We start from the raw sequence: 23,439 nt of genomic DNA, 5'->3' as shown, positions 1-23,439 counted from the left end.
TCGTTTGGTGTGAAACCGGGCCGGAAAAGCCGCCGGAACCTGTGAAAGTGCGGCTCGCTCCCCGCCCTCTCGGGTGTCGCCATCGCAGATCTCCGCCTAAAAAGGGAGCTCTGATCCTCGGCCGCCCATTGGCCCGCCCAGCCCCCCCTCTCGCAGTCCGGATCACGTTCCCAAGTATATAAATGCACCCCGAGCGAGCGCGCCGATCAGAACGGCTTTCGAACGTAAGTAGTTGACGTGCCGCTAACACCTCCTTCATACTATCATACCGTCGCGAGTGACCGAGGATTAACCGTGTGTACAAGTGCCCCAGGATATCCGCGCACCTATTACACCGGTGATAAGGCCTATCAGCTTCTCTGCTGGGCAGGTGTTTAGTGCCCCGCGCCCCGGTGTAATAGGCCGCGTGGATGTGCCGGGTGACAGTGTGTGCATTATAACCCCTGTTTCCATCTCCGATTAACCCCTTCGTTTGATTGTTCTCAACAGTTCACATTATCATCTCGTTTATCGTATTTACTACTGGTATTTGTGCAATCATCTTACTGACGTGCGACGCGCGATGGTTTAAGAATCTTTGAAGCGGTCTGGTGTTTGTTTACCCCTGTACACAACACACTAATCACACAGCAACACTTTGCTCACCTGTGCATTCAGTTATCATGTTAATGTGTTTGAGATCCAGTTAAAACAATTATAAAGTTCAAATACACTTTAAGTTTGATAAAAAGTTTCAAAAGTGATTAGAACAGCTTTTCAACAACACAGTACATCGGTTTTCAGTTCCATTCTTTTTTAAAAGTGGATCTTTTAAAAATAAGCCTTTTGGGTGGTGCTTTGGAAAAATGAAGTAACAATAGAGACTCACACACTTTTAAATAACACCTTATCAAAGTAGCAATGACCATGATGGTTCACTAAGACTTGAACAAGAAGATCAATCCAAATCACAACCTGACAACCCCTTTGGTCGTTTTAGGAATGATAACATTCAGATACCTCAAATACTGAATTCAATTGTGACCATAGAAGTCATACAAGTTAATACAATTAGTATTTCATATCGTAAATTAAATTTGTGTAATTCTATAATCTATATATGGTTCCATAGAAGTCATCCAACTCAATACGATTCTAAATTCAAACGGATTTAATTCTAACGGAATTATTCTAAATTGTTCTGCTGATTCCATAGAAGTTACACAATCAGATTCAAACACCACTATTTCCGTTTTCACTAGTTCCATAGAATTCATCCAACTCAATACAATTCTCAATTCAAATATCGGATTCTTCTAGAATTATTCTTCTGGTACCATAGAAGTTAAACAATCAGATTCAAACGAAGCCGTTACCGTTTCCACTGGATTCAACTCAATATAATTCTTAATTCAAATTTCGGATTCTAATAGAACAATTCTAAATTGTTCTTCTGGTACCATAGAAGTTACACAATCAGATTCAAACAGCACCGTTTCCTGAGACCTTGACGGACCACTGGATATATATTGGCCAGTTCCCGGTTGTTCGGACTTCGCGCTTATGGGTAGATAATAGGCCCAGCAGAGCTATAGCTGGCGTAGTCCAGAAATAGTCCGCCAAGCGCACTGGAAATAAACTGGGGCGAGGCGGAACATTGCCGGATTCCTTAATCTGCCTCCTTACGTCAAAGGAATGAGCAAATAACGAAAAACAAGAAAATTGTATTGCCCGAAAATCTAATTCTAGATCACATAATAAAATCACACACTCTTACATCCATATAAAAGGTGAAAAGTAACAACTTATTCTAGATTTAAACATAAGAAATATATTTTCAAGAGTCTTGAACAATTTTCCAATATAAATAGTCACCCGCCATTTTGTTTCTTGAGCATTCAATTTGAAAATAATTAAAACAAATCGATTAATTTTATTGTTTTTTTAGTACGGAAATATATGATAACATATTCTAATATAGACACCAAATGTCATAAACGTTTTAGAAACGTCCTAAAACGTAACTATTTCTCCTAATTTGGAGTTAGGTTATAGACCTTTCTTGTCAATTCGTCCAAATTCAGTGATACGTCACAGACTTATCTTGTAATTTGTCCAAATTCAGAACATGATTAAAGACAATTCTTGTGATTTGTCCAAATTTGGTGCTTTGTAAATAGTTGAAAACATTTCGTGACGCAAATGACACAATACGGCGGATTGGTTTAGATTCGCTCTAAGCAGGTAAAGCGGGTTTAGCTTGTAAAGCGGGTAAAGCTGGTAAAACGGCCGTTGCCCAATTCTGAAGCTTTCCTTGCCGAAGAATCCGTCGGCGGATAAGGTTTCCATCCGCGACTTGGCAGGCTTCCCGCGGCGCTCCGAGCTCGGACCAAAATAGTTCCAGCTCCGCCATGCGCCAAGCTCTATAGCCATTCGCCATTGTCGTAGCGAACCAACAGGCGCGCGGTGTTTCCTCAAGTCTGTATCCACCTCGGACCATTATTCTCTTCAATCGACTTGTGCTTTTCTTCTAACTGTGTTTTATCTGTGATCGGAATCTTGTAGTGTCTACCAACATTTCGCCGCTTTTTAACTAGTGGTTGCTGCTTTCAAAGTACATCGTTTATCAAAGTGTAGTTTTTTAAAAACTTATCCTTGTGTTCACGAACAGTTGCAGCGCAATAATTCAATTGAATTACGTCTTATTTTATCCATTCCTATTGTTTCCTACCGATTCAATTAACTTCTTCAATTTTCATCTGCTAGTACCTAAATACAATACGAGCAACTTAAATAATAGTTTCTTGATCTAAAAGCAATTCAAAAGTTTATCATTGTGCAAGTTAAATGAAATATTCAATTGTGACGTAACAATCAAAAGTTCCACAAGCATGATGCATGCAATTCTTATTCAAGTTGAAGAACACTGCTTCAGTTTCCGTGTGACTTATAGTGTTCAATGCACATTGACGCATTTTCTGTAGCTTAGCAACGGGTCAAGTGCCTAGCGTATAATTGTTAGAATGGCAAACGCGCAATCATGAATTAATTTCACTCATCTAATCCAACTAACAAATTACATTCACAAAAATAAAGACTTCATATTAATACAATTTTTAAACAAATTTTCCAAGATATTCTTTGATTTTATTGAAAACATTTGGTAGCTATGTGAAGAAACGAAGCATTTAACTTTTTTGTAAATAACTTGTTTAAGATACAAGTTGCGATCTAGTACCAAGACATAATGGTTTTGTTTCCGCAGTAAATATCTTAAACAAGATAAATTTTGGATTCGTGCAGGCCTTTATGGTAGCCAAAGCTTTCAACGAGTTGAGCACGATTCTAAAACCGTATTGAAACATAATATATTATATTATTATAAGAAACAGAAATCAACATTGTGATTTTGGATACCTAATTTGTTAACCATCCTTAAAAAAGTTTGAAATCGCACAACTTTTAAAACTGTGATTCTAATTGTCTATTTAAGTTATTTTTGATATTTTTAATTTTTATTGAAAGCTTTTAAAGTGTATTGTTAAAATAAATCTGTCATAACAACTTAAATGATCTTTACTTTATTGCTATCTTGTAAATGGAGGGAGATAAGGTTTTCAAAATCGCAGTTGTTGATTGATTTAAGTTAGGAAATGTGAAATTATTTTAATGTGATGTATTATTTTGTTCTCAGGAAGGCTCCAGGGCTGTTTCTCGTGTCTCAATAGCTCCGTACTTTCGTCCGTCCCAACATGCCGAAGGTCGTCAAACAGGAGGGAGATGATCCCGACCCAGCGCCATACCTGTTCGTCACACTCGAACAGAAGCGCATCGACCAAAGCAAGCCTTACGATGGCAAGAAGGCCTGCTGGGTGCCCGACGAGAAGGAGGGATATCTCCAGGGAGAGATCAAGGCCACCAAGGGAGAGCTGGTCACCGTTGGCCTACCCGGAGGCGAGGTAACGATAAATCTGAATATTCAATGAATCAAACAACTCAAACAATGGAGCATAGCGTAGCTAGTAAAAAAACAGAAAATAAACCCTTCCAAGGATCATGTTATCTTTCTGGTCAAATATAGTTTCATGTTAAAGAAGAGATATGAGTATAAAAAGGTTATATCAAAGGTAAAAATCATTAGAGTCTTACTGATTTTAAGCATCTCGTTTAATAAGCAAGAAACTTATGAACCTTTTCAAAATGGACAAGACCTTCAATTCTTTATCTGGCCTAAAATGGCTTTGCGAAGCACAAGATAACTTCATACCATTTATAAATAAAATATATTGCTTCATAGATATGAGGTAGCTAGTGGGAGATTTAAAAACTACCTTCCCAAAGGTAAAGTAAGTTCTGCATTCTGTCAGCTGTGTAAAAATTGCTTTTTAGAACAGCTTTAGCATAATAATCTGGGAAAATATGACTTCCTACTTACTCGTAGCTTAGCTAGAGAAAAGATAAATTTAACACATAATCTTTAAAGGTTACAGCAGACGAAAAAAACTAATTCTAGACCGAGAAGAGATGGATATAAAATATAGTACAGATTAGTGTAGCGTAGCTCCCTTGTAATATTCGTTGGATTTTAATAACAGATTTTTAAAAATAAACTGTTTTTGTTTAACCCAATCCATGTTCATTGTATGCACTTTTTCAATGGATGAAAGATTGTAACGAATAATTTTACACTTGTAAGACACTCTGATCAGGTAATCGAAGAAATAAAAAAAAGTTTAATTAAACATGTGTGTGACATGATGCACAATTCATCACTTATTGAGTGATACTCTTCAGTTAAAAAATATAATTCAACTTATGTTGGGGAATTGAAACCTCGACCAAAAAACCTTTATGTAAATTATTTTCCTTCGATGATGATAGGAATTAAAATTACTTATTTTATATTTATTGAAAACCATTTCTTTGGCTGATATGAAGCTTTTTCAAAAATGTTGGTACAACATTCACTCAAATAAAATACGTAGGTACCTTATTATTTGATTATCCACCTTCATAATATCAATTTAATAAAAAAATAAATGGAAGTACATGAAATGTATTAATGAATGAATATAATCATATTCCTATGTATGAGCAGGAAAAGGTCTTCAAGAAGGACCTTGTGGGTCAAGTGAATCCTCCAAAATTCGAAAAAGTCCAAGACATGGCCGATTTGACTTACCTAAACGAAGCCGCAGTCCTGCACAATCTCAAGCAGCGCTATTACAGCAAACTGATCTATGTAAGTTCCACTCCAACGAGATGCTATAATGAGCCTTTACTGTTTCTCACACCCTCAGAGCAAGGATTTCAAGAAGGACCTCGTCGCCCAAGTCAACCCCCCCAAGTACGAGAAATGCGAGGATATGTCCAACTTGACATACCTGAACGACGCCTCCGTATTGCATAACTTGAAGCAGCGATACTACCATAAGCTCATCTACGTAAGTTCGCGCCCGCCGCAGCGCCACGCCTGCCTGCAGCTTGATGTTGCCCTGTGATTGCCTTCAAACAAACACCTTCTCTCATGCATGCCTGAACCTCCCCAAAGCGATCCATCCTATCATTATACGAACACCACCAGAGTTTCATGTCCTACCAAATATTGTTCCTTTGATGACCAATTGTTTTCCGCATGTTATTTGGAATGCATTTCATTTTCAAAAACTTTCCTTTGAATCTCATTTACCTGCGTCATGCAACAAGATCACATCATCATGTGACTAAAGAAAACTGACGTAACTTTTGAGAGACAGATTTAAAATTAGCTAAATTCACGCTCCAAGCCAAGAGCTTTTTCGCCTCATCTATTTAAAACATATTCTTTAAGCTATCACACGAATCGAATGAAAGTAATAAATCTATTGCGATCATCGACTCTGTTAAAAATACACTTAAGATTGGCTCTGTATTCTACTGAAGGCTATTCTTGCTTTTGTTTTATAATGAAAATAAACGAGACACTCACATTGGCAATGTTGGCATTATGTCAAATGGCGCATTCCTTTTCATTAACGAATGATATAACAAATCTCCTCGTTGTACCTTTTCTAATAGATCTAATTGATCTGAATCATCTAATGAACCCACATTATTTTATAAATTTATAACTTTATTACAAAGTATATTTAACCCGACTATATATATATATATTTTAAATTCCCTTCTTTAAGGTATTTATCATTTCCTATTATCCTCAACACCAATTTAACAAATCCGCTTATCTCCTAAACTACAAAAAATGCTTTTGACCGCTGCCAGCCACTAACAGCGGATTTTTGGTCTTCAGGACTTCCACATCGCCCCATGGACAGGCGCTGCGTTCCCGTTTGATGGTGTTTTTTTATCAACTGCAAATATCAACCAATGCTCTCATGATCTCCTAGTATTTTGTTCACAAAAAAAAACAAGTATCAAGATTCATGTTTGACTCACGAAATACATTTGAGCATTGGTTCGTGTTTTGTTTTCATATTTTCAGGACAGAGCGGGAAAGTACAAAATACGATACCCCCGTTTTTCATGATTTTTTTGTATTCTTTTCTGTCTTAGCTTGTTAGTCTTAGAACTGGCTCATTTTTCATTCGACTGGAGAAGCGCTGACCGCTGATTTCAGACAAGAGTAATTTTAATATTACTTTATAAGATAAAAATCTACCCTCTTACACCTTTGAAACGTTTATTTTTCTTCTAAAAAGGTGGATTTGTTATTTGGGTAGATTTTGTTCTTTGTGCTTCTTCAATGTTAAAAATTTCAAATGTTTTATAGAAATTACTGCGCGGGTGGACAATACATTATTCATCATTTAAATAAAACAAATTGTAAAAAATTCGGTTGCCTTAAAATTAATACTTGTGGTGTCATGAAATTTGCACAGATTTTTTTCCTTATGGAAAATCATCATGATCTATGGAGCTTTGAAATATGTACTAAGCTGTCAAATAAAAAACAAGACATATTTTTTTCCATATTTATGAATTGCTGAAAAGTGTTGAAACTTTTGGGAAACCGGGTAGCAAAACTTGTAATTTAGAGACTCGAGTCAAAAAAATCTCTTTTTATTTATTCAGTTAAAATGCTTGTTTGAAAGAAGTAATTGCATTTTAGAAAAAAAGCTTGATAAAATCAGTCAGCAAAAGCTGGAATCGCAAGATGAAAATGTATTGTCACCACTGCTCGCGTTCTCCATGACCCCTGACTGACTTTTGTGTTTATCCTACGCCATACAGACCTACTCAGGCCTCTTCTGCGTGGCTATCAACCCCTACAAGAGGTTCCCCGTGTACACCCTGCGTTGTGCCAAGCTGTACCGAGGCAAGAGGCGTTCGGAGGTGCCCCCCCACATCTTCGCCATCTCTGATGGAGCATACGTCAACATGCTCACCAACCACGAGAACCAGTCTATGTTGATTACGTAAGTATCAAAATTTCAAGTCATCTATTGTTGTACTGCAGTTGATGGCTTATTTGTATCCTTTCCCTTCTCATCTCAAAAGAAAAAGATGACGGATCTGTATGCCTTAGTGTTCATTATCATAGCGAATATGATGATGGACACTCTAAGGCTTTCCAAAAGTTGAATTAGAACGAATGAGAAAGCGCAATTTTTATTTAGTTCAAAAGTAAGACAACACCCCTTCAAATTCGCGTATATTTTGTTAAATTTATCAAATATTTCCTTAGCAGAACATTATTGTATTTCTATACGTTTAACACGGTCAACTATTATTGACTATTATTTTGAACAGTTCTCTACTCAGCATTTCTAGTCATTTTGATTACCTTTAAAATTTCTTAGCTATTCCGTGCTTCTGTACCCAGTATTTTCTTTGTTTCTTCTTATTCGATTCTTAGTCGGATAGTTTTTTTAGTTGTGAATTAGCTCGTCACCCATAAGTGAATTAATAATTTATTAATTTACGTGTCCGATCACTTAATTTATGACTCTTTTCCTTGTAATTATCGCCCTTTATCGTACATGATTCTTTACCCCATAATTTTCACACTGTTACTTAATCCACGATTCTTTGCCTCGTAATTTTCACTCTGTTACTTAATCCACGATTTTTTGCCTCGTAATTTTCACTCTGTTACTTAATCCACGATTCTTTGCCTAGTAATTTTCACCCTGTTAATTAAACCACGATTCTTTGCCCAGTACTATACACGGTCCACGTTTCTGTTCCCCGTAATTTAAGTCTTAATTTTGTTATATTGCTAGAGACCGTTATCACCATTATTTATGCTTTTGTCTTTGTTTCACGTTTCTAACCACAAAATGTACTTGTTAACCCACAGTGGAGAGTCTGGTGCTGGTAAGACTGAGAACACCAAGAAGGTAATTGCGTACTTCGCCACCGTCGGTGCTTCAGGAAAGAAGGAAGAATCCACCAAGAAGGGAACACTCGAAGATCAAGTCGTCCAGACTAACCCTGTGCTTGAAGCGTTCGGTAACGCTAAGACCGTGCGTAACGACAACTCTTCTCGTTTCGTAAGTATTTCAAACCTTACTACATATTTAGAACTTTAGCTTCAAATGAAACAATGACTTCTTGACTATGAACGCTTAGATAAAAATTTCTTTTGTACTTTTGCACTTGCATAAGTTGAACTGGCCCAATTCTGAAAAAAATTTAATGATGCATTTGACATCAACCATGTTTTTTGTTTTCATAGGCTCTGAGATCTTGGCACATTTGTAACTTGTACTTACAGCAACTAATGAACATGTTTCCTTCTTTTTCAGGGTAAATTCATCCGTATCCACTTCGGTCCCTCTGGAAAGTTGGCCGGAGCTGATATCGAAACATGTAAGTAAACATTTTTCAACGCTAAGTCTAAATCACCGTTCCACAATCTGGAAAAAATATTTTTGCTGTTGAAAGTTTGTTCAAGTTCAAATTCACTTTGAACTTCGAAACTTGATTGGAAATTTAATTAGTCTTCAGTAATAGTAATAATTTACCTTAGTAACAATTTTTTTTCTATTTAATTTTAAAGCATTACATTTTATTCCAATTTTCGATCAATATATCAATCGAAATTTCTTATCGGCTTTTCAGGATATTGAAATTAGAACTTCCCTTAGCCCAGAGATGTGATTTCGTCTTTGATGTCTGTTATGGTAATAATAATATGGTATTTTCTTCCAGACCTGCTTGAGAAAGCTCGTGTCATCTCCCAGCAAGCTCTAGAGCGTTCTTACCACATCTTCTACCAGATGATGTCTGGCGCCGTCGAGGGATTGAAAGGTATGAACAATTTTAAATGGGCCATAGGCTAAAACTAAATTAAGAAATAAAACTCTAAGAAAATAAACAGCCAAAACGAAATCTTAGATTCCGGAAATGTTATGTCAAAAAGACTAAATATGTAATAGGCCAAAAAATGCAATTTTTTAAATTTTATAAACTCATTTGATTCATTACTAAAAAACGTTCTTAAAAAATACTTGAATCTTTTCTATTTTAATGAACGAAATCTAATCGAACTTCTCCAATTGGATGAAATTCAAATTGAAAACAACCATCTTAATTCTATTTCATAATCTTACATTTTTATTGTTTCATAATTATGTCTCATCTATATTAATCAATGTCAAGAATAAAGATTCTGATTTATTTAATATGAATATAAAGTATTAATGTTTAGTTTATCAAACATCAAGGAAGTTCATGAAATCAGTCAAAATCTTTAAACACTGTAGAAATCACGGTTGTGGTAACATACTTGTTACTTGGTGAAAAGTCAAATGGTGCTGGGTTATAACATTTTTTCGTGATGTCTCTAGAAATTTGCATGTTGAGCAACGACATCCACGACTATTACTTCGTGTCTCAAGGAAAGACCACAATTCCCAGCATGGATGACGGAGAAGAGTGTAATTTGACTGATGTAAGTTAGCAGAACGAGAAGCAGACCAGCAGATGTTACAAATATTGGGCAGAATTACTGGTCCCAAAAGCTTACACTTTTTAGTAGAATTCTTAGCTAATTACCTGACACACAGACACACACAATACATACCACACAACCGAAACATTGAATTGTTTTGGGAATATTATTGGGCAAACATACAACACCCAATGAGTTATAGAATTTTGTAGACAGACATTGCCAGGACTTGGTAGTGTGTATGCAGCATTCTTGATTTGTTTTTGAAGATTTACCTTAGTCGGTGAACCGAACTTAAGACAGTTTTGGTGGCCTAGATACTAGTTGTGTAGTTTTTAGTTGATTTCTTCTCCATCCTGATTATGAACCGATACTATATCGTAATCATCCATTTCATACCTTCATCTCATCCTATGTTATCTGTTAAGAAATGAAGATTTGAAATTTAAAATTCATGAGACAAAATCAAACAAATAAAAAGTTCATAAAATTTTTTGACGAATCTTGTCAATTGTCTTAATGATTTCTAAATTTCAACGCCTCATGATTCATAAGAATAATGCTACAATTCTATATGATTCATTGACAGGAAACTTTTCCTAAATTTTCCATGTTTGTGTTTTCACTTTCCTTTTGGGAACAAACCGAATTTTTCGGCCTTCCTATTTATCACTTTCCTTTAGAACATAAAACAATATTATTTTTGTGATTACCTCTGCAGTAGACTCGGTATTCCATCTAACTTAACTGGCTTATCAATTTAAATACAACAGATTGCTGGGGAAATATTTCTTAAAATTATCATTTCGGGATTGTTGGTGCAGTTTATATTCTATTCAGAATAAAACAAACTGATCAAATGTAAACTTGTAAGCATTTTTTGTAAGTATCCGAACTGTTTTTTGTGCAGAGTGAATCGTTGATCAAAAAGTTATTTGAAGTTTAATGTCCGTGATGGATAATTAACTTCGAACATTTAAAACGAGTATATCTAGAATAGAATTCATGTAAAAACCATCATTTGCTAGTTTTATCACCCTATCAGAATGTACATTTCTAGAAAAGAAACTCAATCTGTGATTTTTTTTGATAATCTGTAGAAATAGCGCTATTGTCAAACGATATCTACGACTACCACATCGTGTCGCAGGGAAAAACTACCATTCCTAGTGTCGATGATCACGAGGAAATGGGAATTACTGATGTAAGTGCGGAAATGCGAACTCACCGCGCTCTAGACCATTTTAGTGTGACCCGCTTCTTAACATAGTGGTCCAACCCAACCTTAACCTGAACCCGTTTGATATCCCTACCATTCTCCTTTCAGCAAATTGTATTTGTAACTACTTTATTGGGAAGATATCAGTATACCTAACTGACCAAAGCAATTATTATGACTGTTGCTGTAACATTGTGTAGAACTTGTGCTGTTGTCCAATGACATCTACGACTACCACATCGTGTCCCAGGGGAAAACGACTATCCCAAGCGTCGACGACCACGAGGAAATGGGAATTACTGATGTAAGAGTGGGACTTGTACTTAACTGCTATATAGTGCTTACCACGCAGAAGACCACTGAGTGATCTGCTTACATAGAAATTGCTTCTTTTCTTGGCCATCGGCGCCGCTTGATTTGATTTGACCAACCAAAAAAAAAACAATATCACACACAAAATCAATCCAAATTTAATTTATCTTTTCTAAATTTAAAAAAGCTTGATATTATTTCACAATTTCAAAGTTAAAACAGCCTGATGTAATCATATTTTATGACATTTGATTATCTATTCTTGCGTAGAACTTGTGATGTTGTCTAACAACATTCACGATTACCACATCGTGGCTCAGGGAAAAACCACAATTCCCAGTGTTGATGACAACGAGGAAATGTTGGTCACCGACGTAAGTGCGGAACCATATGACTTTCCGCACCTGTGTACTAACCTTCCACTTCCGCATAACAATGTTGCTCCAATCAATATGCCAGTATGTTCTGCAGACTGCCTGTATTACTGTCTTATACTTGTTACTATTACTGTAGTCTTAACGTTATGTAATGAAGATGGGCGTTGAACCATTTCATACAAATAATACCGCTAATATTAAATGCATACAAAATTACTTTAGCAATACTCAAAAAACTAAACACGTTATGGGTGACTTTGTTAAAGTTTGATTTAAATAGTAAATAATTCAAGTTAATCAAGCTTCGAGGAATGACGGAACGGCTTCGTGGAGAGTTGTGTTCATCAATCAGAGTGTTGGATTCCAGGGTCTACTTCGGTCGAATAATTACAACACACGCACACCATTTTTATGTCGAGAAACAATCGATATTGATTGAGAAACTATCATCATTATTTGGTGTTGATGGTTTTCTTTGACTATGTCTTATTACTGGTGATGTTGAGTTTGGTTTTTACCGTTCGCAGAGGTGACCTTGCTAACCAACCGCATCGGCGACTATCCTTTTATATGCAATGGTAAGACGCGTATACCCGGTGTGAATGACGGATTGGAGTTTGACGTCACAAACGTAAGTGACAGTCCACACGGCGAGAGCGCCGGCGCGCCTCCGCAAAACATCCACTAAATTTGGTACCGAACATGTTAACTTATGTTTTCGTGCTGTTTTTCTTAATGTGTCAAACAATTCGCTCAATCTGGGCCATGCTTGTACAGTAAAATCACGTTTTTCTCGCAGACAGAGACGGATAGTAATCGATGCGTAAAACTAATTGGTATTTTTAAATGATCTAAAATGGACATTCCTACGCCATTGGAGGCGTTCCGCCGCTCCTCGCCCAACGCTTGGCTTGGCCCGTCCAACCGCACGCCTCTGGCGAGCACTACGTTTTCCTCACCTCAAAACTTTCAGCACATTTTTCAACTTTCAGCACTCACCTGAGTATTCAACACTTTTAATCCAGAAAAAAATTACCCGTAAATCTACTGTGCCTTCAGAAGAACAAAAATTGAATGGATTGATCTACTTGATCTCTGATTGAATCCAGAGCAAATTGAAGGTCGAAAGAACGGGTGATTTTTTAAAGGGTGAAACACGTTGCACAGAATTAATTATTCATTTCCAGGAATAAAAAAAACGATACACGTTTCCCAATTTTTTCTGGGTTTTCGAGTTCGTCAATAGCGGAATATCATCAATTTGTCACATTTCACAATTTTAATTCAACGAACACATATTTGACGAATTTTCTTTTAATTTCTTTCCCAAAAGCCTTGTGTTTGTTGTCTGACAATATCTACGACTACTACAACGTCTCCCAGGGTAAGATCACCATCCCCTCTATGGATGACGGAGAGGAATCTGCGTTGACAGATGTAAGTCCTTTTTGGTTACTGCAAGGCACGGGAGATTACTTCCAACATCCATATGAAATGGCGTTGTCGAAGCTCCGCGTCTGACTATTGATTTTACTCCCTTCAAGTGATCGTCAAGCCTTGGACATATTGGAGATGTACCAAGGAACCCCCCCGTTTTTGTCATAAATTATCCTATATTTATAATCAATCCTTATCGACAGTGAACGACTGAAGATATTATGATACCCCATGTAATCGTTTGACGTAGAGTTCTTCCGTCATTGTGCTCAGAATAAGGTTTTCCAAAATAGTATCTGCAGTAGAACTCTACTTGTATGATGTATGCAGTTCATGTAGTTTTTGTAGGCGAATAGTATGTGAATGACTAGTTAAAAGTTCAGACTACGCTATTTTTGTTGATTGTGACGTTTTTTTTCATTTGTATATCTATTAAGTTAGATTCCACTTAAAAATCCATGAGAAATTTTAGTGAACAGTATTATTTGAAACCCCACGGATTCCATGAGAAAATGTCCATCCCGAAAAAAAAATCCTAAAAGCTTTGAAGGACCGTGTTTACAATACAAACACTCACGATCTAGCAATAACGCTCTAACCCACGGCACTCGCAATTACTAACTCCTAATAATGTAGAAATTTTATTATAAATGTTGAATGTGAACTCTGGGGTAAGTTTTTCTCATTCTTAATTTTTTTATTCTTTTTAACATTTTATTTTCTCGTTAAAAGCACAAAATAATGCAAAATTAAACAAAAAGCACTTTTCATAAATCTTATAAAGTTACAAAATTGTAGTTATTATTGTTCTTATATTCAAACTTGGAATTATCGTAATTTAAAATAGTTTTAAATTAAAATTTAATAAGTCGTAAATTAAAATCCCTGTAAAAGTTTAGAATCAAAAAATATGTTTCTGTAATTCGTTCGTAATTTGTTGCATTTGTACTTACGTTGTTATTTTGTGGGGATGTAGCAAGCTTTCGACGTCCTGGGTTTCACCCAAGAAGAAAAGGATGATATCTACAAGATCACCGCCACCGTCATGCACATGGGAGGCATGAAGTTCAAGCAGAGGGGTCGCGAAGAACAGGCTGAAGCTGATGGCACAGAGGTAAACACTTGTCAATTTTCATAACTTTCATCAAACGAAATTCCACCGGTAATATTGCCTTACTCAAATCTACTCGTTGACTACATTTATCTAGTTTTTTCTAATAACTTTCATTTTGATGTCCCATTCAGTTTTACGGCACATTAAATACTTATTTTTTTAGTACAAGCTTCCTAAATGATCCCTGAGGAAACCATGACCACAGAGTTTTGTATTATTATTCCATCACAAATTTGCGGTGATAAAAGCTCAAGTTTAATAATTAATTACTTACGGAGTTTGTGTGAAAGCACTACGAAATAATACGTAATTAAAATCTAAGCGCTGTGATAAACGAACTAATACCATATTTTTCTTGCAGGAGGGAGAGCGTGTTGCCAAGCTTTTGGGAGTCGATTGCCAGGACTTGTACAAGAACTTGTTGAAGCCCCGCATCAAGGTCGGTAACGAGTTCGTGACCCAGGGACGTAACAAGGACCAGGTCTCCAACTCCGTCGGTGCCCTCTGCAAGGGTATCTTCGACAGGTTGTTCAAGTGGCTGGTAAAGAAGTGTAACGAGACACTAGACACCAAGCAGAAGAGGCAGCACTTCATCGGTGTGCTTGATATTGCTGGATTCGAAATCTTCGACGTGAGTACAATTTGGTTTTATCCGAACTTGAATTTGACTTTAGTTTTTTCGCTGTGGTCTGAAGACAATCGAATCAGTAATTGTTTTCTTAAAATCATTTCAGGCCAATTGATGTTAAGGCTTCACCTAAACAAGAATCCTTATTACAAAAACATTATTTGGATACCACAAAGCTTAATCATAATTCAATATTTCCAATTGGTGGTTCTATATTTCATATTTTTCGAAATTGAATCTTTATCTAATTGTATAAATTGAACTGGTTTTTTTTAAATCACAAATTCGATAAAAATGGTTTTAAAGATTTTCTTACCGAAATACGTTGGCAACAGATTTATAAAAATACCAATTCAATAAATTGTTGAACTTGTTTATGAGCAAATGTATTTCTTTTTCACACGAAAAATTTCACAGAAGCAGAAACGGGAGCGACATATTTAAGAGTTTTAAGAACTCAATGTGTGTTGAAAAACTTTCACATACTATTACCATTCTAATACTGTACTATACTCTTCTATACTGTACTGTACCGTACATATGCTATTACTATAACCATATCCATCCTTACTAGCAAAAAACTTTCAGAACCCAATATGAAATTGATTTTGATAGTTGGTCGATAAGGAAGTCGGATAATAAATGTGATCATACTGCTAACTTTAGCGAACATCGGAATAACAAATAATATAACTATTACAGGAAACGAGTACCAATTAATCTCTTATTCCATAATATTTTAGTACAACGGTTTCGAGCAACTTTGCATTAATTTCACCAACGAGAAACTGCAGCAGTTTTTCAACCATCACATGTTCGTCTTGGAACAAGAAGAGTACACTAGGGAGGGAATCGTGTGGGCCTTCATCGATTTCGGAATGGACTTGCTGGCTTGCATTGATCTCATCGAAAAGGTACCCCCGACAGACGGACAACGGTGCCTAAACCAAAAAAAACCAACTAACCCTGTTTATTTTAATTAATATGAACGTGAAACAGAAATCAAAGCGATTTGTGTAGGCGAACAGCGATCCAGAGGAGTCTTCAGATTATCAACGCAGTAAGGTCATTGAAAATTATATAAACAAAAGCTTCTCATCACAACATACCTGTCAAATGAAAACTATATGACGGGCGTAGCAATAGAAACCACTCCAATAATGAATTAATTGGAGCTATGTACCTACATTCCTGAGACACATTACACATGCACATAAAACAAAAACATTTAAAAAAACTGAAATATACAGAAAACATCAAATTAAACCACACAAACCACATTTTTATTAAGAAAGTCACTCTCATATTTGAAAATAATTGAAAAATGAATCTTTTTTCTTTATAAATCTCCACATCGTACAGTACAATGGCTTCGAGCAGCTTTGCATCAACTTTACCAATGAAAAGTTGCAACAGTTCTTCAACCATCACATGTTCGTCCTCGAGCAGGAAGAGTACAAGAAAGAGGGAATTAATTGGGCTTTCATTGATTTCGGAATGGACTTGCTCGCTTGCATTGACTTGATTGAGAAGGTAATTGTTTCTATTGAGTAGACATACCAAGCTCTTCATGCGTCTGCAGTCCTAAGTTAACGTCGGTGAAGGTTTGGTTACACCAATCACCTTGTGGCGTCGTTAAATGTCCTGTTACGTTAATATTATTATATGTTTATTCACGTTGTCGTTTTGTCACGTCCATCACACCCTTTCTACGTCGTCTCGTCCTATTTATCCTCGTTACCCCATCTGTTATTTTATTTAGCAGACTACATCGTGTTCTTTCATACCAACACTCATATATTTGGGTGTCATTTTATATTTTAACCTGTGTTTTAATCATAACTCCTCATTGCAGTACGAAACATCGTTTCTGCCAAGTACTCCTAATTAATGACCTAATATGCCACAAACAACCCGTTGAAGGAAATTGAACTAACTGTGACTGTCCCACCATTACTTCCTGCAGTACAACGGTTTCGAGCAGCTCTGCATTAACTTCACCAACGAGAAGTTGCAGCAGTTCTTCAACCACCACATGTTCGTGCTTGAGCAAGAAGAGTACAAGCGCGAGGGCATTGAATGGACTTTCATTGATTTTGGAATGGATCTCCAAAATTGCATTGACCTTATTGAAAAGGTAGTTGGCGGCCATGATATGACAAGGCTCCGCCTTCTAGCTTTTGTTCTCGAGATTTCATCATTCAATTCAAAGCTATTTGCTAAATTAATCAATTATGTTAAATACTGAGACGTATTGACAATTTGTTGAACACTGAGATCTCGAATTCAAAATAATGCAATATATTTGTTGTGTTTTATGTTTGTTTCCTTCAGTGTTTTCTCCCATCCAGGGGGCGATAGCCTCGATGGTATCGTCATAATCTCACCGTGTTTCCACTAATTACTCCTCCATACTCTTTGTGTTTCTTCATACTTCTTCTTCTATGTGTTTTGTGTTATTGTTTGTTATTGTTCCCTTATCTGTTCGGGCGGCCAGTTGAACGGTTTTAATCAGCTTTGCGTGAATTTCACAAACGAAAAACTGCAACAATATTTCAATCACTTCATGTTCGTGCTGGAACAAGAGGAGTACGAACGAGAAGGGATCGCTTGGAAATTTATTGATTTTGGCCTGGACCTACAACCGACAATAGACTTAATTGAAAAGGTATTCAAACTGGAAAATATAACTTTAATCAACTCATAACCCTTGCCAGAGTAGAGCACTCACGAAACTGCATTTAGGGCAGATTAATCGTACCTTGGAATCAGTTTAACAAATTTTCTTAGATTTAATAAAATACATGAAAAGTATGCGATTTTTTACGATTAAAATTCAATTAATCGAATGAAAATAGCAGTTTTATGCAATAATTATTAAAGAACAGTTTGTAGAAGTATATATTAACTTATCAAATGGTAGAATTAATATAATATCCGAAAAAATGTATAAAGCTCTTAATTCGTATCTTATTCAACGCTCGCCTTAATTTATACCTGGGGTTGGACTGTTAACCTTTAATTTACATTTTTTCTGTCAAATTAGAGGCGGTTTTAATCGGTCGAAATTTTTAGTAAATACCGGGTTGGTTTATTACGTTCTGAATTTGTCCAGTCCGGCCCTAAACTAAATAGAATACTGAAACCAGTCGACTGAGCCTAATCATGACGCTTCTATTTATCCAATCATCAAATGTTGCATGTTCTATGTACATAAATGTAACAAATGCTCGAACTAGCATTGAAAATGATACCCCGCTGATAAATGATCTTCTACTGCATTGCTGATAAAGGTATGTTTTGCTTTGCACTTAGCAAATTTTGAGATGTTCTCTAGAACGCTCTGTATTGGCCAAAATCTTTAATTCTGAATCCATCAAGAAAATGTTCAGCTTCTTTGCGCATTGTCATATTTTATTTGAAATAAAATTTCTTGAGGCATAAATTTCACGAAATATCAACTTAACGAAATATTGTTTTAAAAGAATTTTTCACTAAATCGTGATGTAAAATTGTCGTGTATAAGCATGTTTTTTGGTGGATTTGCAATTATTGGTGACTTGCAATAGTTACGTAAATACGTAGTTCAGAATTTTATAAAAAAGAAATTAAATTATGTCATCTCTGTCCAAACTAATTAATTATTGAAAAACAACAGTAACCTATTGTTAATTTATTTAAAAAAATGACGGTTTACAAGTTTTATTTCTTTTTTGAGTAGAAATTAATATGTAGTAATTGTTTTATCAAACTTACCCTTTTTATGAAGTTTTTAAATTCATGTTTTTTATCATTTGAATTATACATGCTCTTATTAAAATTTTAATTGATTAATTTTATCTTTATTAGATAAAATAGTAAATTTGCTCTTGAAAAATACAAAATAAAATAGTACAATCAGATGTGTGTTACATAACTTTTTTAGAACTTACAGCCCCGGAGCAGAAATTATAACCACCTTTATGTTCCCTCTAGCCCATGGGTATCTTGTCCATCCTTGAGGAAGAGTCTATGTTCCCCAAAGCCACGGACAGTACTTTTGTAGAGAAGTTGAACAACAACCACTTGGGCAAGTCTGCTCCATACTTGAAGCCCAAGCCCCCGAAGCCCGGTTGCCAGGCTGCTAACTTCGCCATTGGTCACTACGCCGGAAACGTAAGAATTGTTTTACACTTATCATTTATTGTTGTTCAATATTGATCTTATCAAGTAAAAGCTTTCTTTAAATTGATGTAAACAAATTCATTATTACTTTAAAAAAATTCTTACCTATTCCAATTACAAAATAAGCCTTTTCAAAGTTGTTCACATAAAAAAAAAATTTAAAAAAAATATATCAATAATTAACAGTTTTGGTATTTTTTTGATCACTTTTGCAGGAAATTAGTAAAATTGAAAGTTGTTTGTAATGTTATGTTCATCGAGTGTTGGTTATATTCCCAGGTCGGCTACAACATCGCCGGATGGCTAGAGAAGAACAAGGATCCCTTGAACGACACTGTTGTCGACCAGTTCAAGAAGGGAAGCAACAAGTTGGTGGTGGAGATCTTTGCTGATCACCCCGGACAGTCCGGTGGTGGCGCCGCCGAGAAGGGTATGCGACTCCTTCTCTTTATAGACCACAGATGACGAAGTATCAAATCGTTCTTTCCAGTCTTTTCCAGTCATCATCAATTCAAATCAAACGGTCTCTGATCAGATTATTGATCTTTGCAAATTACACTTTCTAAACTTTTACTTACTTAACTAGTCTCTTCACCTCATCTTGAAATGTTGAAGTGGGAGATATTTTGTAGAACTTCTTAATTTAAAAAAAAAATCTTTCATCAAAATACTTAGTTATACAATTTATTATTAGAATACTACACTTGTTTCATTATCACTACCATGAATTCATAGAAAGCCTAAAATGTGACAAATGGCTGAATGAACCAAAATTCATCAATATTAAGTTTACGTACATAAACTTTATATTATTATCCTAATTCCCTTTATAGTAAATATTAAAATTGAAAAAAAATTCAATACATATTTTCTACTTTTATAATAATATTATGAATACAATCGTTACGCCAAATAAGATTTTAAAAGTTTTTGGTTAACGTTAAAAAATATTCCCTCTTCTCGTCTATCTCGACTAAATCTAACATTGTACCCTGATGACTTAGGTTCGACCGCTAAGCGTGCCAAGGGATCTGCTTTCCAGACCGTATCATCCTTGTACAAGGTTATTGCTCCTTATTATTTGCTGGCCATTTTAAGGACTGGGTCACGCACACATTCCTCTTGGAAGAGGAAGATCGGATATACCAAAGCTTGGCTTTTTCTATATCTACCTTATTGTCCTATGATCTGTCTCAAACCTTTCTGTCCAATCGCGGAACTGTTAATTTGCTTCTTAATAACATTTAAATATACCTTTACCTTCACCTCTTTCTTCCTTAATTTCTCTTGAATCAGTCTGCCTATCAACGTCTAATTTTCATTGTAAAGCTCTCTAACCCACGCGCATATATATCATCCGACCCATCTACAATCACCAACGGTAAAGTAATGGAGTTATCCCAACAAAGTTTAGCTCTCTTTCTATGTTCTCTGCTATCTTTGTTTAGGTGGACGTGGTAAGAAGGGTGGCGGTTTTGCTACTGTATCTTCAGCCTACAAGGTCAGTACATTGATATAGTATTTCAGCATCCAGTTTGCAGTCCTCTTGTGATCAGTTCATGGTTACCCGAAGCAACCAATCTGGAATTGGAGTCATGAACTTAATCGAATCATAACATCCTCCTCCTATATATGTTGAATTTATGGTATTGACCATCAAATAACTAAGTACTGACAAAGTGACTAAGTAGTGGTGCATGTGTTGATTCTCAGAGTCATTAAAAATTATTACAAATTGGGTACAATGGGATTATTTGATAAGTAGTTATGGTGTAATGCTTAGTATTTTTAACGTTTAGATTTGTAAGACATAGTATTTATGCATGTCAAAATGTTTGGGTTTTGTTGTAGAAAGGAATTTTGCACATTTAGAAAACCAATTTTCGACCTGAGAAACACACAAGAGATTTTGCACTTTTATTTAATTTTTGTTCTACCACACTGTTATTACCAGAAATCATCTTTTTATTTTATGTTATCACAAGAAAACTCCATACAAAATCTGGAAAACATAATTCATTCCTTTTTATCTTTCAACAAGAAGGAACCATCCGAAAAGACCAATCATGGTCTAATTGGGACAATTTATTAACAATCATGTAAAATAACGTACAACATGCGTACAACTCATTGGACACCATTTTTTCGACTTGACCACCAGCAAACAGATGTTTGTATGTGTGGACCTCAGAATCACCTCATTCATAGTAAGTAATTTGATGTGACTTCGGAGAGATATAGAAACTACTTTATTTCTAATTGCTTCACTGGGAAATATTCACGTTTTATAAAAGACAATAAAACGAGAAATGTATGTATTCTACATCTATCGAGAAGTTTTGTGAACATATTAACGTTTGCAGTTTTGCTACATACTAAAATTATTCATATTATATTATTTTTGTGAAAAATTAAAGCGATTGCGTATTTTTCACAAATTAAAATGTTATTATGAATAAAAATTTGGACGAAATTCAGAAATCTAATGCATTTTTAATTCCCACAGGAACAACTTAACAACCTGATGGCCACCCTGAGGTCTACCCAACCTCACTTCGTGCGTTGCATCATTCCCAACGAGTTGAAGCAGCCTGGTGAGTACATCAAACTTTCATGATCATTTCTAATCATAAAATTTTTATTCTGATGAAGACCACAAACAATCAAAAATCATCAGATGACTCCAGCCCGGGGGTCAACTTGATCAGGTCTCACCGAGACAGAGTCGACCTGTCAGAAACTGACTATATTTCTCGTTCCAGGTCTCATTGACTCTCATCTTGTCATGCACCAGCTGACCTGTAACGGTGTGCTTGAAGGTATCCGTATTTGCCGTAAAGGTTTCCCCAACAGGATGGTCTACCCCGACTTCAAGCTCCGGTAAGATTTCACTGTAGCAACAACACACTACTTTTATACATTGAGAACAAGTTAATGACTTTTCTACGGAGCATACTTAAATATTTTTTTCGTGTCTTGGTTTATGTTTAAATATTTAAAATAGGTATTCTTCAATCGAAACTGAAATAGACTTTAATATTTACCTTGATGTGGTGCAGCTGTTCATATTCTTCTTCCTTTTAATTTTGCTCTCTTTTATCTCTTTTGATGTTCAAATAATATTCAAACCTCGTCGAGTTCAAACAATGTTTAAAACTTTTTTTCGCTTTTTAACTTTTAAGTATGTTGCGTTTTTAGTAATTGACTTGGTCGTCTATATAGATAAGATACATCTCTCAGTTCAAATATTAAACTGTTTTTGTGTTCAAAAAACAGTTACATGATTCTTGCGCCAGCCATCATGACTGCCGAGAAAGAGCCAAAGATTGCTGCAGCCAAGTGCTTAGAATCAGTTGCTTTGGATCCAGAGAGTTACCGTATTGGCCATACAAAGGCAAGACTGAATGAGTAGATCTGAATTGTTGGAGTTTACCTTCATCAGTATATTCATAGACCCCATTCAAACTATTTATATAAATATCACAGTTTAGTGAAACCAGCCCATGAAGGACTGTCATTCCTTAAATAGAACATGTTAGAGCATCAAGATTCCAGTGTGACCCCTTCCGTATAAAATGCCTGAACATCACGAACATTGGTCATGGTCATGAATGAAATCGTGTTTATCTTTGGTATGTTGCTCCCTCCCCAAGAAAGTATCTGTTATTTATTTGATATTACGTCCACTTTCACCTCCACAATAATTGGTTTTCACCTGTAGGCATGTTGTTACCACAGTACACACAATACTTAGAACCTACTGGAGTTTCTTGTTTAGAATGTATCATGTATAAGTGTGATAATATTTCATCCTATTGCTCGTTATCCTATGTAGATACAAAATCCTGGCTCCCCAAGCCGTGAACAAGGAATCGGACCCTAAAAAGTGTGCGGAAATCGTTTTGGACACCACAGGGTTGGATGCCGACACATACCGTCTCGGTCACACCAAGGCATGTCTAGTAGTAGTGTAAAAGAAGCAAAGCAAATTCTCCTATATGTCCTCCGTGTTTAGCTGCAGCTATTTGTACTTTGGTTGACTATGTGTTGCTCGTTGCCTTTTATGTAGATACAAAATCCTCGCTCCCCAAGCCGTGAGCAAGGAATCGGACCCTAAAAAGTGTGCGGAAATCATTCTGGACTCTACAGGCTTGGACGCCGAGTCGTACCGTCTCGGTCACACCAAGGCATGTGTTTTAGTCAAAGACACAGATTACCTGTTTACCCCTTTACCCTTAACCAGAGTTCCAATCGTAAATAACCAGTATTTTAGAAACGGTAGCCTTGACCAGAGATCGACCATTCAAACTATTA

The 23,439-nt window shown here is 35.9% G+C and overlaps 2 protein-coding genes across 46 annotated transcripts in view; one reads left to right on the top strand and one right to left on the bottom strand.

Annotated features, from left to right (window-relative positions):
* The window catches only part of LOC149420200 (putative inorganic phosphate cotransporter), a 416,275-nt gene that overhangs the window by 270,996 nt on the left and 121,840 nt on the right, over positions 1-23,439 (bottom strand). The gene's annotated exons all lie outside the window — the stretch shown is intronic.
* Positions 241-23,439, top strand: part of Mhc (myosin heavy chain) — a 31,792-nt gene continuing 8,593 nt past the window's right edge. The window contains exons 1-17 of one of the 45 annotated variants that reach the window (XM_089636462.1): positions 241-294; positions 3,674-3,938; positions 5,280-5,423; positions 7,210-7,394; positions 8,279-8,471; positions 8,727-8,790; positions 9,133-9,231; positions 10,975-11,078; positions 14,196-14,333; positions 14,695-14,964; positions 15,705-15,875; positions 18,937-19,116; positions 19,405-19,555; positions 20,130-20,188; positions 21,632-21,719; positions 21,888-22,005; positions 22,961-23,078. In XM_089636462.1, coding sequence (XP_089492588.1) covers positions 3,732-3,938; positions 5,280-5,423; positions 7,210-7,394; positions 8,279-8,471; positions 8,727-8,790; positions 9,133-9,231; positions 10,975-11,078; positions 14,196-14,333; positions 14,695-14,964; positions 15,705-15,875; positions 18,937-19,116; positions 19,405-19,555; positions 20,130-20,188; positions 21,632-21,719; positions 21,888-22,005; positions 22,961-23,078 — 2,289 coding nt within the window. In that variant the 5' untranslated portion in view covers positions 241-294; positions 3,674-3,731. Of the gene's footprint in view, positions 295-2,328; positions 2,458-3,673; positions 3,939-5,077; positions 5,222-5,279; positions 5,424-7,209; positions 7,395-8,278; positions 8,472-8,726; positions 8,791-9,132; positions 9,232-9,770; positions 9,875-10,974; positions 11,079-11,293; positions 11,398-13,115; positions 13,220-14,195; positions 14,334-14,694; positions 14,965-15,704; positions 15,876-16,323; positions 16,495-16,927; positions 17,099-18,936; positions 19,117-19,404; positions 19,556-20,129; positions 20,189-20,573; positions 20,627-21,631; positions 21,720-21,887; positions 22,006-22,960; positions 23,079-23,194; positions 23,313-23,439 lie in introns of those variants that run through there. The other 44 variants (XM_089636508.1, XM_089636504.1, XM_089636507.1 and 41 more) reach the window with 44 other exon arrangements.

This window comes from Hesperophylax consimilis, chromosome 10 (assembly GCF_061612785.1).
Source record: "Hesperophylax consimilis isolate HC1 chromosome 10, BYU_Hcon_1.0, whole genome shotgun sequence".
NCBI lineage: Eukaryota > Metazoa > Arthropoda > Insecta > Trichoptera > Limnephilidae > Hesperophylax > Hesperophylax consimilis.
Note: the sequence above shows the minus strand (reverse complement) of the source record. Positions and strands in the feature narration are given on the sequence as shown.